The 15,880-nt window shown below is 44.2% G+C and overlaps 2 protein-coding genes across 2 annotated transcripts; both read right to left on the bottom strand.

Moving 5' to 3' along the window:
• Window positions 1–7,467: 7,467 nt before the first annotated feature.
• On the bottom strand, window positions 7,468–9,523 carry LOC310820229 (tryptase-2-like). The gene is made up of 5 exons (XM_083691814.1): window positions 9,434–9,523; window positions 9,070–9,247; window positions 8,591–8,847; window positions 8,350–8,483; window positions 7,468–7,955 (listed from the first exon to the last, which is right to left on the bottom strand). The coding sequence occupies exons 1-5, from the start codon at window positions 9,486–9,488 to the stop codon at window positions 7,803–7,805; spliced, it is 777 nt and encodes a 258-aa protein (XP_083547940.1). The 5' UTR covers window positions 9,489–9,523; the 3' UTR covers window positions 7,468–7,802.
• A 1,452-nt stretch (window positions 9,524–10,975) lies between these two features.
• ugt5g2 (UDP glucuronosyltransferase 5 family, polypeptide G2) lies at window positions 10,976–14,490 on the bottom strand (the record flags this gene model as incomplete). The annotated part of the gene is made up of 2 exons (XM_083665243.1): window positions 10,976–11,153; window positions 12,956–14,490. The coding sequence occupies 2 exons, from the start codon at window positions 14,488–14,490 to the stop codon at window positions 10,976–10,978; spliced, it is 1,713 nt and encodes a 570-aa protein (XP_083521369.1).
• Window positions 14,491–15,880: the final 1,390 nt, after the last annotated feature.

The following is a 15,880-nucleotide window of genomic DNA, read 5'->3' as shown; positions in this document are numbered from 1 at the left end:
TGCCTGCCCGCAGGCAAGTGATGTCTGTGTGTGTGGTGTCAGTGTCAGCAGCACTGTGAGACTTGTCAATGGCACTCAATAAAAGCCGATTATCCTCCCTGTCGCTGTGCCTCCCTTTGTCCTCCTAACGACTGGCTTTTGACCTTCTCACCCTGCCTGCTGCCTGCCGGTGGGGGGGGGAGCCAGGACCAGCTGCCACCAGCAGCGGCCTCCCTCTCCTTGGCAGCGGCGCTACTCCAGCCCCCTGCTTTCTCCTGGCCTGCTGGGCCCTCAGGGTGGAGCAAGCTGTTGAGCCACCAGTCTCCCCCTGCTGTCCCACCTGCCCTGCCTCGGGGCAGCAGCCCAGAGCCCTGCCCTCACGCTGCCTCCATCCCCTCTCTGAGTGCCCTGCCTCGGGCTCCCACCGCCTCCCTCATCCATCTCTCTCCTGCCCCTCTCTCTCTCTCTCTCTCTCTCTCTCTCTCTCTCTCTCTCTCTCTCTCTCTCTCTGTCTTTTGCCTGTACTCTTCATCGACTCATTCCACTCATAACTGCTCTCTTTATTCCACCCTTTCTTGAAGCTTTGTTTGTCTATGATAGCCGTCATCCATCTCTCTCTCTCTCTCTCTCTCTCTCTCTCTCTCTCTCTCTCTCTCTCTCTCTCTCTCTCTCTCTCTCTCTCTCTTCTCACTTTTGTCCTCCATTTTTTTTGTTTATCTCAGCATGAAATATCTCTAAGAGAGATGGCTAATTCATGATATGAGCGGGGCACTGGCAGTCCAGCCAAACACATTCTCTGGATGTTTGAATCCTCAAGGAAGCAGCTGGGAAAGGTTCAGTGGAGTGGTCATACTTCAGCTATCTCCAGACATTTTAGGCGTACACAATGTACTTACTCACAGACAGCTATTTCAAGAATGCCCACATTTATATATCAGGAATAAAGTGGACTGTCCTCACTTCCGCACCCGCACCCGCACCCGCACCCGCACCCGCACCCGCACCCGCACACGCACACACTGACACACATACACACACACACACACACACTCTCTCTCTCTCTCTCTCTCTCTCTCTTTCTGTCTCTCTCTCTCTCTCTCCCTCTCTCTCTCTGTGTTCTCCCCTCCCTCTCTCACACATGGATGATGGATGGGTCTCAAACACACACTTTATGAGCTTTGGATTCATCTGGAGTCAGTCAGAGCACTCTGATAGAAGGAGGGGGAGAGGGATGAAGCTGTGAACAGAGGACAGGGAGGGAGGGAGGGAGGGAGGGAGGGAGAAGAGAAGAGATTGCATGAGAGATTAGTGCTTAATGCGGAATCACAATTGGACAAGAGAGAACTTTTCTCTCTTGTCCAATTGTGATGCCGCATTAAGCACATGACAAAATGAAACAATTAGTGGAAAAAGTGATAAGAATTAATATAGCAATCACTGACAGGAAATTATATTAAATATTGTAGTTTAATACACATTGATGTGGTCAATTAAAATGGGTTCAATTACATATAATCACTCCATGTACAAAGTCTGTGTATAACATGCCCTGTTTGCCTTCTTAGTCGCTGAGCTATTGAACTTTCTGTGCGAGAGCAAAGTTTCATAAAGTATCCTATCCAGGGTCTCAGAGACGCATACAGGCAATGAAACCTCTGTTAGTGTTGGTTAGAACGGACCTGAGAGACCCGGCTAAGTCTATAGTCTGCTGCTGATTCGACGCCAAGTGTGTGTGTGTGTGTGTGTGTGTGTGTGTGCATGTGTGTGTGTGTGTGTGTGGGGGGGGGGGGCTCTTTCCCTCTCACCCTTTCTTTCCCCTCTCTGCTCTTCCGTTTCTCTCCCCTCCTCGTCCGTTCTCTCTCCCCCCCCCTCCCCCCCCTCCCCTCTCTCTCTCTCAGCGATTAACGCCTCGAGGAAAAGACAATAAATCCAGGACGTGCTGAATGAACGCCATTCATCATATTCATTTTCCTGTCGATACAATTATGAAAAGCCTCTGGCCTTTCTCTCTTTCTCTGGAACTCAATTCTGCTCTGGGAAAACGCAATTAGTGCGGGTGGAGTGGGAGAGGGCTACCTCGCTCCCTCCTCCTCCTCCTCCTCCTCCTCCTCCTCCAAAACTATGTCTTGCTCTCACTAGTGTTCTCACTTTCTCTCAAATGTTAATTGAAGAATTCCATATTGGATGGAATTCCACTCTGTGAATATTGTCAGTGTGCAATGTTTGATGATGCATAAAAGTCTCTCCCTCTCACCACTCCCCATCTGTCCCATCAGTGTCACTCCCTCAATTGGAAATGTTGAACAGTGACGATAGGAAAGTACTACCCAGACTGACAGACTGACACCTGCTGGTCACCTGTAATAGTGCAGTCAGCCATTCAGGCTTCCTCATGAAGGCATGTCAATATTAATTGAGCTTTTGTGTGGAGCTCTCTGCGTTATCCTGTCAGCTAGTGGATTCTACCTTGTCGATTAGTGTGGTTGTTAATGGGGTCAGTAAATCTCAGAGCGTCTAAGTGATTATTGGCCAGTAATGGCCCGAGTGATCAATACCATCTTAATCCAGAGAAGGGGGGTGGGGGAGAGAGAGAGAGAGAGAGAGAGAGAGAGAGAGAGAGAGAGAGAGAGAGAGAGAGAGAGAGTCCTGAGCTCTGACCACTGATTATACTGTACCACCGCTTAAGACTTTGCATAAGGTAGTATTGAAGTTACTGTGATATGCATAACAATAGGGAAATGAATGAGTGCAGAATGAGTGGGAATAAGAGGAAGCATTGGAAATGAGTAGGAGAGGACCAAAAGATGAAGGATGTTGGGGTGGCTATGGGATTCCCTCTGCATTCCCTTTGCAAACTAAATTATTCATCCTCCACTTTATCTGCAGTGAAGAAAGAGAAAGGGAGGGGGGGCGGGGGGAGAGGGATAAAGGTGAGAATGAGAGATGGAGGGAGAGGAGAGATGGATGGTAGAGTGAGATAGAGCGAAGAGATGGACAGAGAGATGGGGGAGTAGGGTGGGGGCCAGCAATAAGAGCAGTGACTCCAGGCCTTCGAGCCGTCCTCTGCAAGACTATTTAAAATTTATTAACACACATCTTTTAACTGGTTTCAATTGTTCTTTCGGCAGCAATAAAGACCAAGTGTCCCTTTAGCCTCTTCATCGCTCTCTCTCTCACTTTCACTTCTCTGTTCCAAAGTCTTATCTCTTATCTACGGTCTTTCCCAGGGAACTCTCTCTCTCTCGCTCGCTCTCTCTTTCTTTCTCTCTCTCTCTCTGTCTCTCTCTCTCCCCCCCTCTCTCTCTCTCTCTCTATAAACCATTGAACATTTACGAGAAAGAGAAGAAAAACAGAGGTGTGAGAGAAGATCAGAAGAGTGGGACGTGATGGAAAGGGAGGACAGGAACAGGTGGACAGATGGATTGGGTCTAGGAAGAGAGGTAGAGGGCAGAACGAGAGTGAGAAAAGGAAGATGGACCAGAGGAAGGCGAGGCGGTTTGTGAAGGCTTCAGGGGTGCTGGAGTGAGACAGTGTCCAGAGACAGGGCCATGTGTGGGGACAGTCGTCCTCTGTGGGTCCTTGCCCCCGTTCCTCCCCCCTCTCCTTCAACCCCCCCTCCCGGTGCTAATTGATTCTGGCTGGGCAGGTCTGATTGGTGTGAGGACTCCTGGGGGTGGGTGGTGGGGGTGGGGGAGAGAGACAGCTGTCCCTGAGCAGGGGTGGCAGGGGAGGATTCTACCAGCCTCCCTCACTGTGGCACAGCAACACCAACGCCCCCTACTGGCCTGGAGCATAACTGCCCCTACCACAGACCTGCTCCACAGTCAAGAGTCTACTGCCAGGAGACAGACAGACAGACGGATGGACATACAGACAGTGAAAGAGTCAAATAATCAATGGCAGGTTTGGAAGGAAGTGAACAAAATGTCAAAACACACTGTAAAGTCTACATGTGATTGTCTTTACAAGTCACGAAAGGAGCACACACCCGAAACCTCAAAAGATCTTGTGAAGAACACAAATGATATGATAACTTGACTTACTTCAATGGTGGTTTATATTGTATGTAACAATAGGTATGTATAGTAACTCTTCTCTTCTTGAAATGCCATCATGAAGACAGGAATTTGTATGGGAAAAATAATTAGATAGACGTGCAGGTAAATATGTTCCCATGAATCCACCAGTTTGAGCATACATGTGTCTTTTGTATGTGCCATGTCTGTATGAAGGCATTCAACGCAGTCATGAGTGTGAAATGGAAAACGGGGGACGGGAGAGAAAGAGATGTTTCGTTTGTGAATGTGTACGTCCTGAGATTGTGTGTGTTCTTGTGTGCGTGTTTGGTAATTGGCTGAATATTGAAGATAGTTGTGGTGCTGCCCTCACTAACATGGCAATAAAGCCCATTTAAACAGTATTATTAAGAAACACACACAGTTGAAAGGCAGGGAGGGGGCGAGAAAGAAAAAAGTAAGAAGTGAAAAAATATTGGACTTTTTTCTCTGCTCATTTTTTGGCTTTAAAAGTCCAAATGACCACTCAAATTGGGTAGTGCATCATTTCCTGTCAGGCTGGTGAAAGGGTGGCGGACAGCTCTAATTCATCATTTTGGTGATTTAATAGCTCAGAAATATATTAAAATAATAAAAAGAAGGCTGAAATGCCTTGGATTTGCCGTGATAAATAGCCCTCCCTGTCCTGATTGGATTAGGGGCGCTAACAGATATATTGCGGTCAGGATTCACGCAGGCACGCGCGATTGTTTTCCAATAAAAAGTTGCATATTAAATTCCGACACAGAAGAGGAGGGGAGAGGTCCCTCCATCTCCACACCCTCAAGAGAAAGAAAGAGGGAGAGAAGGAGGAAAAAGACATAAAGAGGGGAGTCAGTCTTAAAAAAAAAATGGATTGGTTATGTGAGCGTTGTATACTTTTTGCCATCTGTGTTCCCTCTCTCTCTCTCTCTCTCTCTCTCTCTCTCTCTCACACACACACACACACACACACACACACACACACACACACACACACACACACACACACACACACACACACACTTGTGCATCCTGTGCTGTGTGGCGTTTTAGTCTCTTGGGATAAGCAGGCTCTAATTGTAGGCAGACTCATCAGGATGAGTTTAATTGTAATTAATTATCTCATTTGTTTATGCAAATATATGCAATTAAGTCATATTGTTTACTAAACACATCATTGTCGAAATCAAGGAGGAATGTCCTGAATCTGAAAGCAAATGATGTTCTGCTAATTAAGATCATTAGTCAAAAAGTGTAATTAACAGGTCCTAATTAGGAGAATCTTAATTTCTGAGGGGATCTGATATGTTTGGTATTCTCAATGGGAAGCAGACACACAGAGATACATAAAAGGTATAGTTACCAAGATATGAGGAAAATGGTTGGTTCTCTCTGTTTTCGGTGCAAAAATAAGGGTGTAGTACTAAGTGTCATTTTCATCAACATCATCATTTTTATCATTAGTGGCAGTGCTATAGAAGAAGTAGTATTTTTCTATTATCCTGTATACCCTATATTTGTACTCAAACCCTGTGTGTGCGCGTGCGCGTGCGCGTATGTGTATGTGTGTGTGTGACTCTGGGGTCAGAGGTTTTGGCCACATAGGGGTTAAATCATTTTCATTATTACTTCTGAGATGGGCCTGAGGGGATGCAAGTATGAACGATTAGAGAAAGACGGAGAGAATGAGAGAGAGAGGAGGGAGGGAGACAGAGAGCGAGAGACTGCAGGGTCTTATAAATCATAACAATCATAACCCCGGGACACACAGTGACAAAGAGGGGGGGGGGGGGGGACGAGAGACAGTGCAGGGGGAGATGGGGACCCAGAGAGAAGAGGGATTGATAACAGAGAGAACAGACAAAGACCACAAGCCACAATGTTTTAGAAAGAAAGGGAAAGAATACTTGAGGGAGAAGGAAAGAAATTGTTTGTGGAGGAGTGGGGCTCTAAAAGATGCAGTGCCAGTGAATTGCGTACATTGATTAGTAAGAGTTTTGGAGTTGAAAAAGAGCGTCAAGAGATAGGACCCAGTGGAGACAGAAATGCTTAGATATTAGTTATTGTAGTATTCAAGCTTCAATCAGTTGATGGAATATGAATCATATAAACAAACAGAGAGAAGGAAACGGGCAAGCAGGCCTAACTTTAAGTTAGGATAATCCAAAACATATTTCTGAGGTGGGCTTCATGGAGACTCCTTGGCTTGGGCAGACACCATCAACATCCACTGGGGGTTTTCACCAGGGGATGTGAAGTAGCAAATTTTGATCCAAGTCAGGGATTGTGAGAGGAAAGGAAAAGAGATGGGAGGAGAGGGGTAGTTGAACAAGAAAGGAGAAATTAGAGTAAGAGGATACTTCTTTTGGGACAGTAAGTGACTCTGAAGCAATTTAGACAGGAGGACATCATGTGCGAAACACGGCGAAAAACAACTTCAAAAATGGGTTTTGTTTTAAAAGAAAGCTCAATAAAAGGGGCTGAGAACAATGTGTGTGTGTGTGTGTGTGTGTGTGTGTGTGTGTGTGTGTGTGTGTGTGTGTGTGTGTGTGTGTGTATGTCACAGTGAATGGGTTTGGGACTGGAGTGACTGCTATGTCATGAAAAATGATCACAGTATGAGTCTGACCAGGCTCAGGGTAGGGGTTTGGTTGAGGGGGTCCGACTCTAATTGCTTATTAGTTTTAATTTCTTTGTATTTAATACAAATAGGATAGTTCTATTAGCACTAAGTAGACTGTTGTAATAAGTTTCTGTGACCTGCAGGAATTCCTCATCATTTGAGTACACGCTAATGACCTCCCTATCTCAAACAGTTATTAAGACCATCACTCTCTCTCTCTCTTTCTCTCTCTTTCTCTCTCTCTCTCTCTCTCTCTCTCTCTCTCTCTCTCCCTTTCATGTGGCATGTATGTGCGTGTTTGTGTGTGTATGCCTAGTTTCTGAGTTGTCCCTTCCCACTCCCTCTCTCCCTCTCTTCAGACAAAGCTAATGAAAACAGCCATTTGTGAGAGCAGTGTCTTAATTGCTATTCCCATCATCGCCAGCCAACTGGGGGGGTGGGGTGGATGAGGGAGAGACGAGTCATAAGAGGAGTCATTAGAAACATACATTAGTATCTACAGTCCTGCTTAATGTCCAATTACAGCCATTTCTCTTGATTAGCTATCCTTCAATCTTTCTCTCTGTCCCTCTTTTTTTGAGTGAATACTAAACAACCTATTTATATGTGAATATGTGAATTTGAAACCCAAAGAGGAAAGATGGGTGTGTAAGGAGAATCTTTCTCTCTTTCTACACCATTGTGTCCCTCTGCTGGTGGTATTAGGGTAAGACAAGTAGCCCTAACAAGTTTGCCATGTTTTTCTGATATATTTTTGAATATTTAATTGTTTAATAGAATATTCAACAGTAAAATGTACAATCATTAACACAGTCACAAAGTAGCGAACATGGACAAAGATACTGACTCACATTTATTATTGTGGTAAAGGAATACAAAACATAGCGTAGGTATGGTGATATGAATGTTGATGGAACAGAATAAGTTTGTGCTTGCTGTGATGTTGTTATCTTTATCTATTATGCGTTATAAGTAATAACAAAATAGTCTTAAAAGATCATAGCACAGACTATCTTGGAGAATAAGAGCAGGAGAAGAAAAGTAAATACAATATTAGTTTTGTTTACAAAGTATTTACTTTGTATTTACATAGTAACATTGTAATCCCATTTGTTACCACATTGTTCCTATGGAATACTAAATAAATTCCAGGGGAACCAGTTCTATGTAAAGACTTGAGCGATGAAATCCCTGAATTCAGAGACACGGGTGTAGACCCCAACCAATCCACAATAATTCAGGTTCCCGTAACTCACAATTCCAGTTAGTGCCAAATGGCTCTCAGTTTGACACATCAGAGGCCCCCCAGAGTCTCCCTACAACCACACACATACACACACACACACACACACACACACACACACACACACACACACACACACACACACACACACACACACACACACACACACACACACACACACACACACACACACAAATAATTAAGGAGTAAACATTAGTATACAAAAAAGTATATAAAAAAATCACACTAGATTGAATAACACATGATTGAAAATATGCATCAACGCATTATGCATTCTCAGTAACTCACACACACACACACACACACACACACACACACACACACACACACACACACACACACACACACACACACACACACACACACACACACACACACACACTCTATCATTCACCCAACATGAACAGCAGAATGAAAGCGATCAATTATTTAATATTGAGACTTACATAGCAGGCACTTTGGCCCACTTCACCTGCACACATCTGGATTGGCTGGATTTCAGGGTAATCCCTCCAACAGATGTTATTCGGCACCACTGGAACAAACACCTCCTGAAGCATCCTTGGAGGTGACAGAGGAACTGAGGGAGATGAATGGTACAGAGATTGAGTGAAAGTTGATGCCTCATAGCAAAATTCTAAGTAACATGGTAACATTCAAAAGAGGAATGAAAGAAGTACATCTCACCAGTTTCTTGAATTTTGCCCCAGCCAGCGACCCAGCATCGTCCATTAAAAATGTCCCACTGGTCAGCCAAAATGGGGAAAAACCTACTGAAGCCAACCTCTCTGTCCAACTGTATGAGAGCGATGTCATTTCCAGCACGGGTGGAAAAGTACAAGGGGTGCACGATGAGCTGGACTACTGCATAGATGGGCTCTTGGACAGAGAGATCGGACAATCTGCGGGGGCCTATCCTCACTCTCATCTGCTGCAATGGAACCCTGAACAAATATGTGAGAAGTTAGATGTCCTTCAATGTTTTTACTTTTAGTTTTGTGTTATTGCTGTGCTTTTATGTTATGTTTCAAGAATAACAAGAACACCAAACCACAAGTTGCTTATCTTTGTCAATAATTCTTTGTCTTGTATAAAAAAAAATGAATCTCATAAAAGTGCCAAAAAGACATGCCCTCAATAATCCTTCGCCACTTCTTATGTCTTACTGTCCGAAGCAGTGCGCAGCCGTCAGAACCCATCTTTGGTTGATCAAGGTCCCACCGCAATGGATCTCTTGTGGGCGATTTTGGAGTACAATTGCAACGATAGGGTCCCAAAACCCTTCTGTAGCATCATGACCACCCACAACCTTACTGCCAAGAGGTCCAAAAGGCAAGCCAGTGACTGAGGATGGACACATAGAGGATAAACCCACACAGAACAATGCTCAAACCAAATCAAACCATGTGGTCATTTATATTTGTTTCTGCCTATTAACCTCACTTTGGTTTGCATGTAAACTTTCGTCATGATTTGCTTGGAATTGTCTTGTATGTATCGTGTGTATGATTATGAATAGGCAAGACTTACCTTTGGCAACATCCAGCAGGAGAATCGCCACAAACAGCTGTACAGTAAAGCCCATAGTCACTCTTACTACCACCACACAGACCTGACAGTGGTGTGTTCTGCCTGACTGATGGAGTGAGGTAATGATGGTCACTTATATGCACCCTGCCTCTCTACTACCATCAATCCGTCCTTCATATGTGACCATATTAGGACATTATCACATGTCTATGGAAGTTGTGTCAGTCTCCATAGAATTTCATGTCAGAGTCACAAAGGTTCAGTGTCATTTTGAGTTGGCATCAAGGGTCACTTATGGTTAATGCTTTGGCTCCTTGCCGAGGGTAGAAGCCTACATTTCATGACTAGGGTTCATGCTTAGGGTTCATGTCCAGGAAGCGTGCCATATATGCACTGCCCAGCGTCCAATCCTTGGGTGTGCACCTAGGCTCCCTGCCTATAGTTCATTTCTAGCATTTGTGCCTAGAAACCTTTGGGTCTAGTCTTCACTCCTGGGCTTTGTGATACATGTGAATAAAACATTGTTGACTGTCACTTTGTTATGGAAGGGATGGGTTGTATCACAGTCAGAATTTCCATGCTAAGTAACTTTCATACAAATGCTGTCACTGTGTTTGTGGTCTCAATGAAGTTACAGTTAACGCTCAAACACTTTGGTAATAAACTGAAAAAGTATGGCAAACTGCCTATGTTGCAAGAGGCCAATGTTGTAGTCTTACAATTTGTTTTGAAACACCTGAGGTCAATATGTTGACAGCAGTATAGACAAAGATACATTCAGAAATGGCAGCATCATATTTCTTGGAATTGTAACCTAAATGTTTCTCCAAAAACTGTGTGGATTATAATTATTTTTTATTTTTTTTAACAGAATACTTTCATAGAGCACTCAACTCTAACCCTAACCAAACCCAACAATAAGGGTCTGCTGGTGAAACCTGTATTTAGGGAAGAGAAGTCAAAACATCACTCTTCTTATGCAGTGTGGCAAGTTATTTCAGTTGTTATCCAGGTGAACTCTTTTCTCCATTTTGAGTTTTTGATAAAACATAACAATCAGTACTTTTGTAAATCTATTTATAGCCACTAGTTAATCATTTTCAGTTCACAAATGAAGAAACAATGATTGTATCATATGTATATTTAGCTTAGAATATTGATTGTTTCACATATCATAACAATAGGCAGAAATAAAGAACTACAGAAAGAAAGAGAGCTATTGTTTTTCAGTGTTCCCAATCTCCATCAAAACATAATCTCTGGACATTTAGGTGGCAGAATTTACTCTGCCTAACTCCTGCCTGGTTGGGGTATAGTTTTTCTTTTTATCGGGTAGACACTTATTTTTTCTATTTCTTTTGTATCTAGTTGGGTTGCTGAGTACAGAGGTGTGGAGCCCCTTTGTTATGGATGACAAAGAAGGGAAAGTCTCTGCATGCTGTAGTGGTAAGAAAGTTTTTTCAGGATAACTTACATAGCTTCCAGTAACATGTCCACTCCCCAGGCGTGCAGATGCACCAGGTTATCCTGCTTGTCAAAGCATCAGGAAGCACGGTCATGACAGGGGGATTGGTGGCCATGGTGGGGGACTGTTGCTATGTGTTGACCAGTCATGACACAGTTCTGTTGGTTGGCCATGTAGACCTGAGTGGTTGCTATGGCCACTGGCTGGGTGTTTATAATAGTTTTGCTTGTTATGCTCTTGGATCTCCCGGGCCATCTGACACCAGGAGCACGTGATACAGAAGCACGACGCCATGATGTCCTCGCAGACACAACCCTGTGGACCCACAAAGCCTCTCTTGTTCAACACAGAAACAGCACCTCTTTTAGAGATTGATTGGCATCTATTCTGTGATCTCTACTCAGGGGGAAACACACCCGAATTCCATATTTGTTGTGTACGGCACCCCATAAAGACAGGGATGCAGGTGGCACACACATGGGCACCTCAAAGGATACCAAGAATGGAGTTCCAGAGGGGCAGACAGGTACACTCCTCAAACTCAAAACTAGAAGTAGTACGCTTTGTGCCAGGAACAAATCTTGCGCTTTGTGTGTGTAATAATCAATAAGAATTCAAATATCAATAGTGACGATAAACAGCAAAGCCTTTTGCCAATTATTAGCAAGGATGTAGAAACATGTAATAGCATAGCCTATTGATATTGTCTAAAACAATGTAGCATTCTTGTAGACTGTACTCCACTGTCTGCATGCACCTTAAATCTTAGATTTTTAGGACTGGCATGTTCCACAACACATGCTTCTGTGAAGTTTTGTTCATGGTGCACAGCAAGTGATTTAAACCATGAGCAATGCTGTGCAGGTGTATCCAATTAAAGATGGATTAAACTAAGACCTTAAAATGTAGTTTACACTTACACTTTTCAGAACACTGCTGTAGTAATAAACTGGAGAAGTTATGGCAATCCATGTATTTTGCAAGAGGCCCATGTCTAGACAAATATAAAAAGTATGTTCGTTGGAGAAAGGGGAACCTCATGGTATTTCAGGACAGCTAGTTATGATAAAATAACAGCCAAATTAACCAAATGAGGTTAAAATTCTGAGAAACATGTTGCAAACAGCAATCTAGACAAATACAAAAAGTATAATGTTTGCATCATGTTTCTCAGAATTTTAACCTCAATCCTCCTCCTGACTGAGCTGCCTTGTGTGGATGAAGTTAAAACATTTGTTATGTAGTTATTGAAGTTCAGGAGGACGGACCACATGTGAATGTAACTTCCACTGTTAATGCTCCCTAACATTCCATACATCAATATAACTTTACTACCAATGAACCTTCTCTTATTGTCCATATTTGTGTGCACTGCCACTCAACAAAAACAAGCTGCATACCATTCCTATAACAATCCACACACCTCTAATGTCTCTACCTGATCACCAAACTGCCAGTATTTAATGCCATCCAAACTAACATGTACTCTGTTGTTTCTTGCAATTGCGTTCCTCCTTCACCTTATGTCTGGTTTCCAAGGGTCTACCGTGGATCTCTCAGGGAGTACTGCCATGGCTTCACCACGTCCCGAGACTCCGAGGGTCGACCCCCCACAATCCTTCACCTAACCTTCACCCCATCTCATTTCACATACCACTTTTCTCTATTTTGAATTTATGAAAATACTATACTTTCAATCAGTATTTTCTTTGATCCATTCTAGCCACTAATTGATTTATTTTCAGTACACAGAAGAAGAATAAAATAAAGAAAGAAATAGAGCTATTCTTATTTTTCTGTGTTCTAAATCTCCATCAAAACATAATCTCCGGACAGTAGGTCACACACTTTACTCTGCCTAACTCCTTACTGGTTTTCCTTTTATCAGAATGGGTAGCCTTCTCTATTTTTTTTTATCCAGTAGGGCTGTTTTATCTGCTTTCTTTATGTCAAGTTTTGTCATGTTCTCAGTTTTTTTCTTCTCTGTTTGGGTTATCCTTCTCTTGGACCTCCATTTCTGTAACACTTTCACCAAAGAAAACAGAGCCCAAAAACACCCCAAGGCAGCAATCAGAAGTAGTGCCACCACATCCAGGCTGTAGTAGGAGTACCAAGCCATGCTGTAAGCCTCAGTACGGAGGTGTGGAGCCCCTTTGTTACGGATGACATACTCGATCCAGAAGATTGCACGGTCCAGAGGTTGGAGAGGCTGGTCTCGGTGGAGGAGGGAAAGTCTCTGCATGCTGCGGCGGTAAGAGGTTTTTCTCAGGATATCTTGCAGTGCCTCCAGGAACTCACCTTTAGTGAGTGTGGCTGGCTCCAGAACCCTGGCTGCCCCCCGGGCCTGCAGACGCAACAGGTTGTCCTGCTGGTCAAAGAGAAGAGGCAGGCCCAGCACAGGGACCCCATGGTAGATGGCCTCATAGATACCATTGGTGCCTCCATGAGCCACAAAGACGCGGGTCTTAGGGTGACCCAGGAGGTCATTCTGTGGGAGCCAGTCCAGCAGTAGAGTGTTGTTCCCCAGAGAGGAGGGCCTCTCTCCCCCAAACCTCCACACCACCTTCTGTGGGAGCTGGGCAAAGGCAGCAGCAACAGCTTCGGTTACCTCCTTAGGCAGGGCAGCAATCAAGGTGCCCAAGGACATTACTACCACCCCATGGTTCCCAGAGCTCTGTACAAAGGCCTCTAGCTCTGCAGGCAGCACTTTGGCAGGTCGACACTGGAACCCCCCAATATAGACCACATTAGGCATAGAGGGGCGGGGGAACTCAAACACAAAGTCCACCCTCATCAGCCACATGTCTGCAGTGCGCTGCATGGCCAACAGGTCAGCGCCAGGGGGTAAATGCTGGTGCAAAAGGTCACTGTAAATGGGAATGACCAACATGCGCTCCTGAAGAAGGTTTATGACATAATGCATGAGGTTCTGGGTCCTCTGGAGAAAACCCATCTGGTCGGTCAGCCCAGAGCCTGGTACGGGCACATAGGAGATTGGAGAGGGGGCAATGGAGAAATGGCCTTCTCCGAAGCTCATCCAGCGCACATTGTAGACCATGGGTAGTTCAAGGTAATGTGCTAGGATGACACCAACGGGCACGCCAGGGTCTGTAAGCATGAGGTCAAACCCTGGGTCCCTGAGCTGTGCCATCAGAGCCCTGTCCTCCAACATGATAGAGAGCATGGTACAGGTGGTGCTGTGCACAGTTCTCAGGATGGAGAACAGTTCCCTGATCTGGACCAAGGCACCCACCAATGAGCCCTGCCTGCGGCCCTCCAGAACGTTACGCACTGCGTCCTCAAAAAAGCTCAGGCTGATATCTGCGCCTCCCAGGGTCACTGTGACTGAGGTGTAGTGTGGTGAGCGCTCTCTGATGAACCAGCTGTTTGCCTGCCGTATCACAGTCATCTGGTGGCCGCGCCCATGGAGCTCCTTTACCAGCACCTCCATGTTCACCCAGTGGCTGCCATCCATAGGCATGACCAGGATCCTGCTGCCATAGAAACCAGGGAGTGGCACCAGGAGGAGGAATGGGAGGAAGAGCCAGAGGAGGGAGGGCAGGAGCAGAGCTCTCCGGACATGCTCAGACATCGCGCTCACCTACATAGAAGAAAGAGAACTGTCATGGTTCAACAATTAACTTGCAAACAGTAAAACAACAACGTACCAATATGTTTACTACTGCACATAAAGAACACGCAAACTCAGGCAATAAAGGGAAAATAGTATCTCTATATCTTGAATTGCAAGGGATGCAAAATTAACATAGCACTGATTTGACATTGCCTGAACACCTAAACCAGTATGTCAGGAGGTCCAGACCTCTTGACGAGGTATTTGGGGTTGTTGCAACAATGTATATGAATTGGCCTGTTGAATTTTAGTGTGAAATCATCAGAATCTACAGAGCAATCATGATTACCCACAATCACACACTGTTACTGGTTACATGTAGAGAATTCTTATGCTTGAGATACATATTTATCTAAGCTGTTAACAAACATGAAATAAATGTGTCAACTGATGCCAATAGTTAGTAGCAAACACCTAACGTGTGCATAAAGTGATTTAGATGGGGGTCAGATTTACCTTGATGCTGGGTGATCTCTCACTTCTCTCTGTTTCAGTGTTTCCTCTGGTCCACCGATTAAAGCCCCCTTTCAGTCCAAACTGTGTCTAGAGATGGAATGAAGCACTATCTCCCCATAAAACACATTTCAGGAGAATAAATGCTAACATAAAAGAGGATGAAGGAGAGGGAGTTATTTAACCCAGCTATTGTTCTTCATTCAGGACGACAATCTAATCCCTCTGTTACCCAATAGCTTTGTTAAGCTTGTGAGACCCTAGATCCCTCTATGAATGTGTTAGTCTTTTCTCCAGTCTAATTACACTAAAATCTGAAAGGTTTCAGCAACTTCATATTTTGTAGAGACTAGAGCTAATTGCTTATCCTGAAATATGTGTGTAAATATTTCCCTCACAACATGGGTTCATGTAAACCAATTGTCTTGTATATCTGATAGACTGACCGGTGAAACAACATTCCGGAGGCTATGCCATCCCCATAGCCCTTCTATACTATACTATTCCAGCACATAAATTAGATAAAATAGCCACAGTATTTCTGCAGCACTGTATACAGTAACCTACTGAATCTTTGAAATGTTAATAATGTTATATGAACAGACCATTCACTACACACAGACATAGAGTCATCAGTACTTTGTTTGTCAAGGAGCAGTGGACAATACGATATAAAATCTGCACCATCAAATAGAGCCCAAAACTTTAAACTCTATGGGATATTGCCCTGTCACCTAGTATCGAGGTTAGCAGGGCTTTGATCTCTAACAACAGATATTTGCCTAGTTTAGTTAACTGTGAATGCTCTGTCAAGTCAATCAGGCATTTAACTGATTCTCAGAGACATGATTGGCATCTTGTCACTATTGACTGTAAGTCTAATATACGCATAGCC

The sequence above is a fragment of the Argentina silus genome (assembly GCF_951799395.1).
Source record: "Argentina silus genome assembly, chromosome: 2".
In the NCBI taxonomy this organism is placed as follows: Eukaryota; Metazoa; Chordata; class Actinopteri; order Argentiniformes; family Argentinidae; genus Argentina; species Argentina silus.
The sequence above is the reverse complement of the archived record's forward strand: the minus strand, read 5'-3'. Positions and strand labels throughout refer to the sequence as shown.

Excerpts from the sequence above, each read along its gene's own strand:
- LOC310820229 (XM_083691814.1), bottom strand. The coding sequence starts at position 9,488 with ATGGGCTTTACTGTACAGCTGTTTGTGGCGATTCTCCTGCTGGATGTT. Across the intron at positions 8,848-9,069 it reads GCTGCGCACTGCTTCGGACA|GGTTCCATTGCAGCAGATGA; the intron begins GTAAGACATAAG and ends ATATTTGTTCAG. Across the intron at positions 8,484-8,590 it reads GGGCAAAATTCAAGAAACTG|TTCCTCTGTCACCTCCAAGG; the intron begins GTGAGATGTACT and ends CATCTCCCTCAG.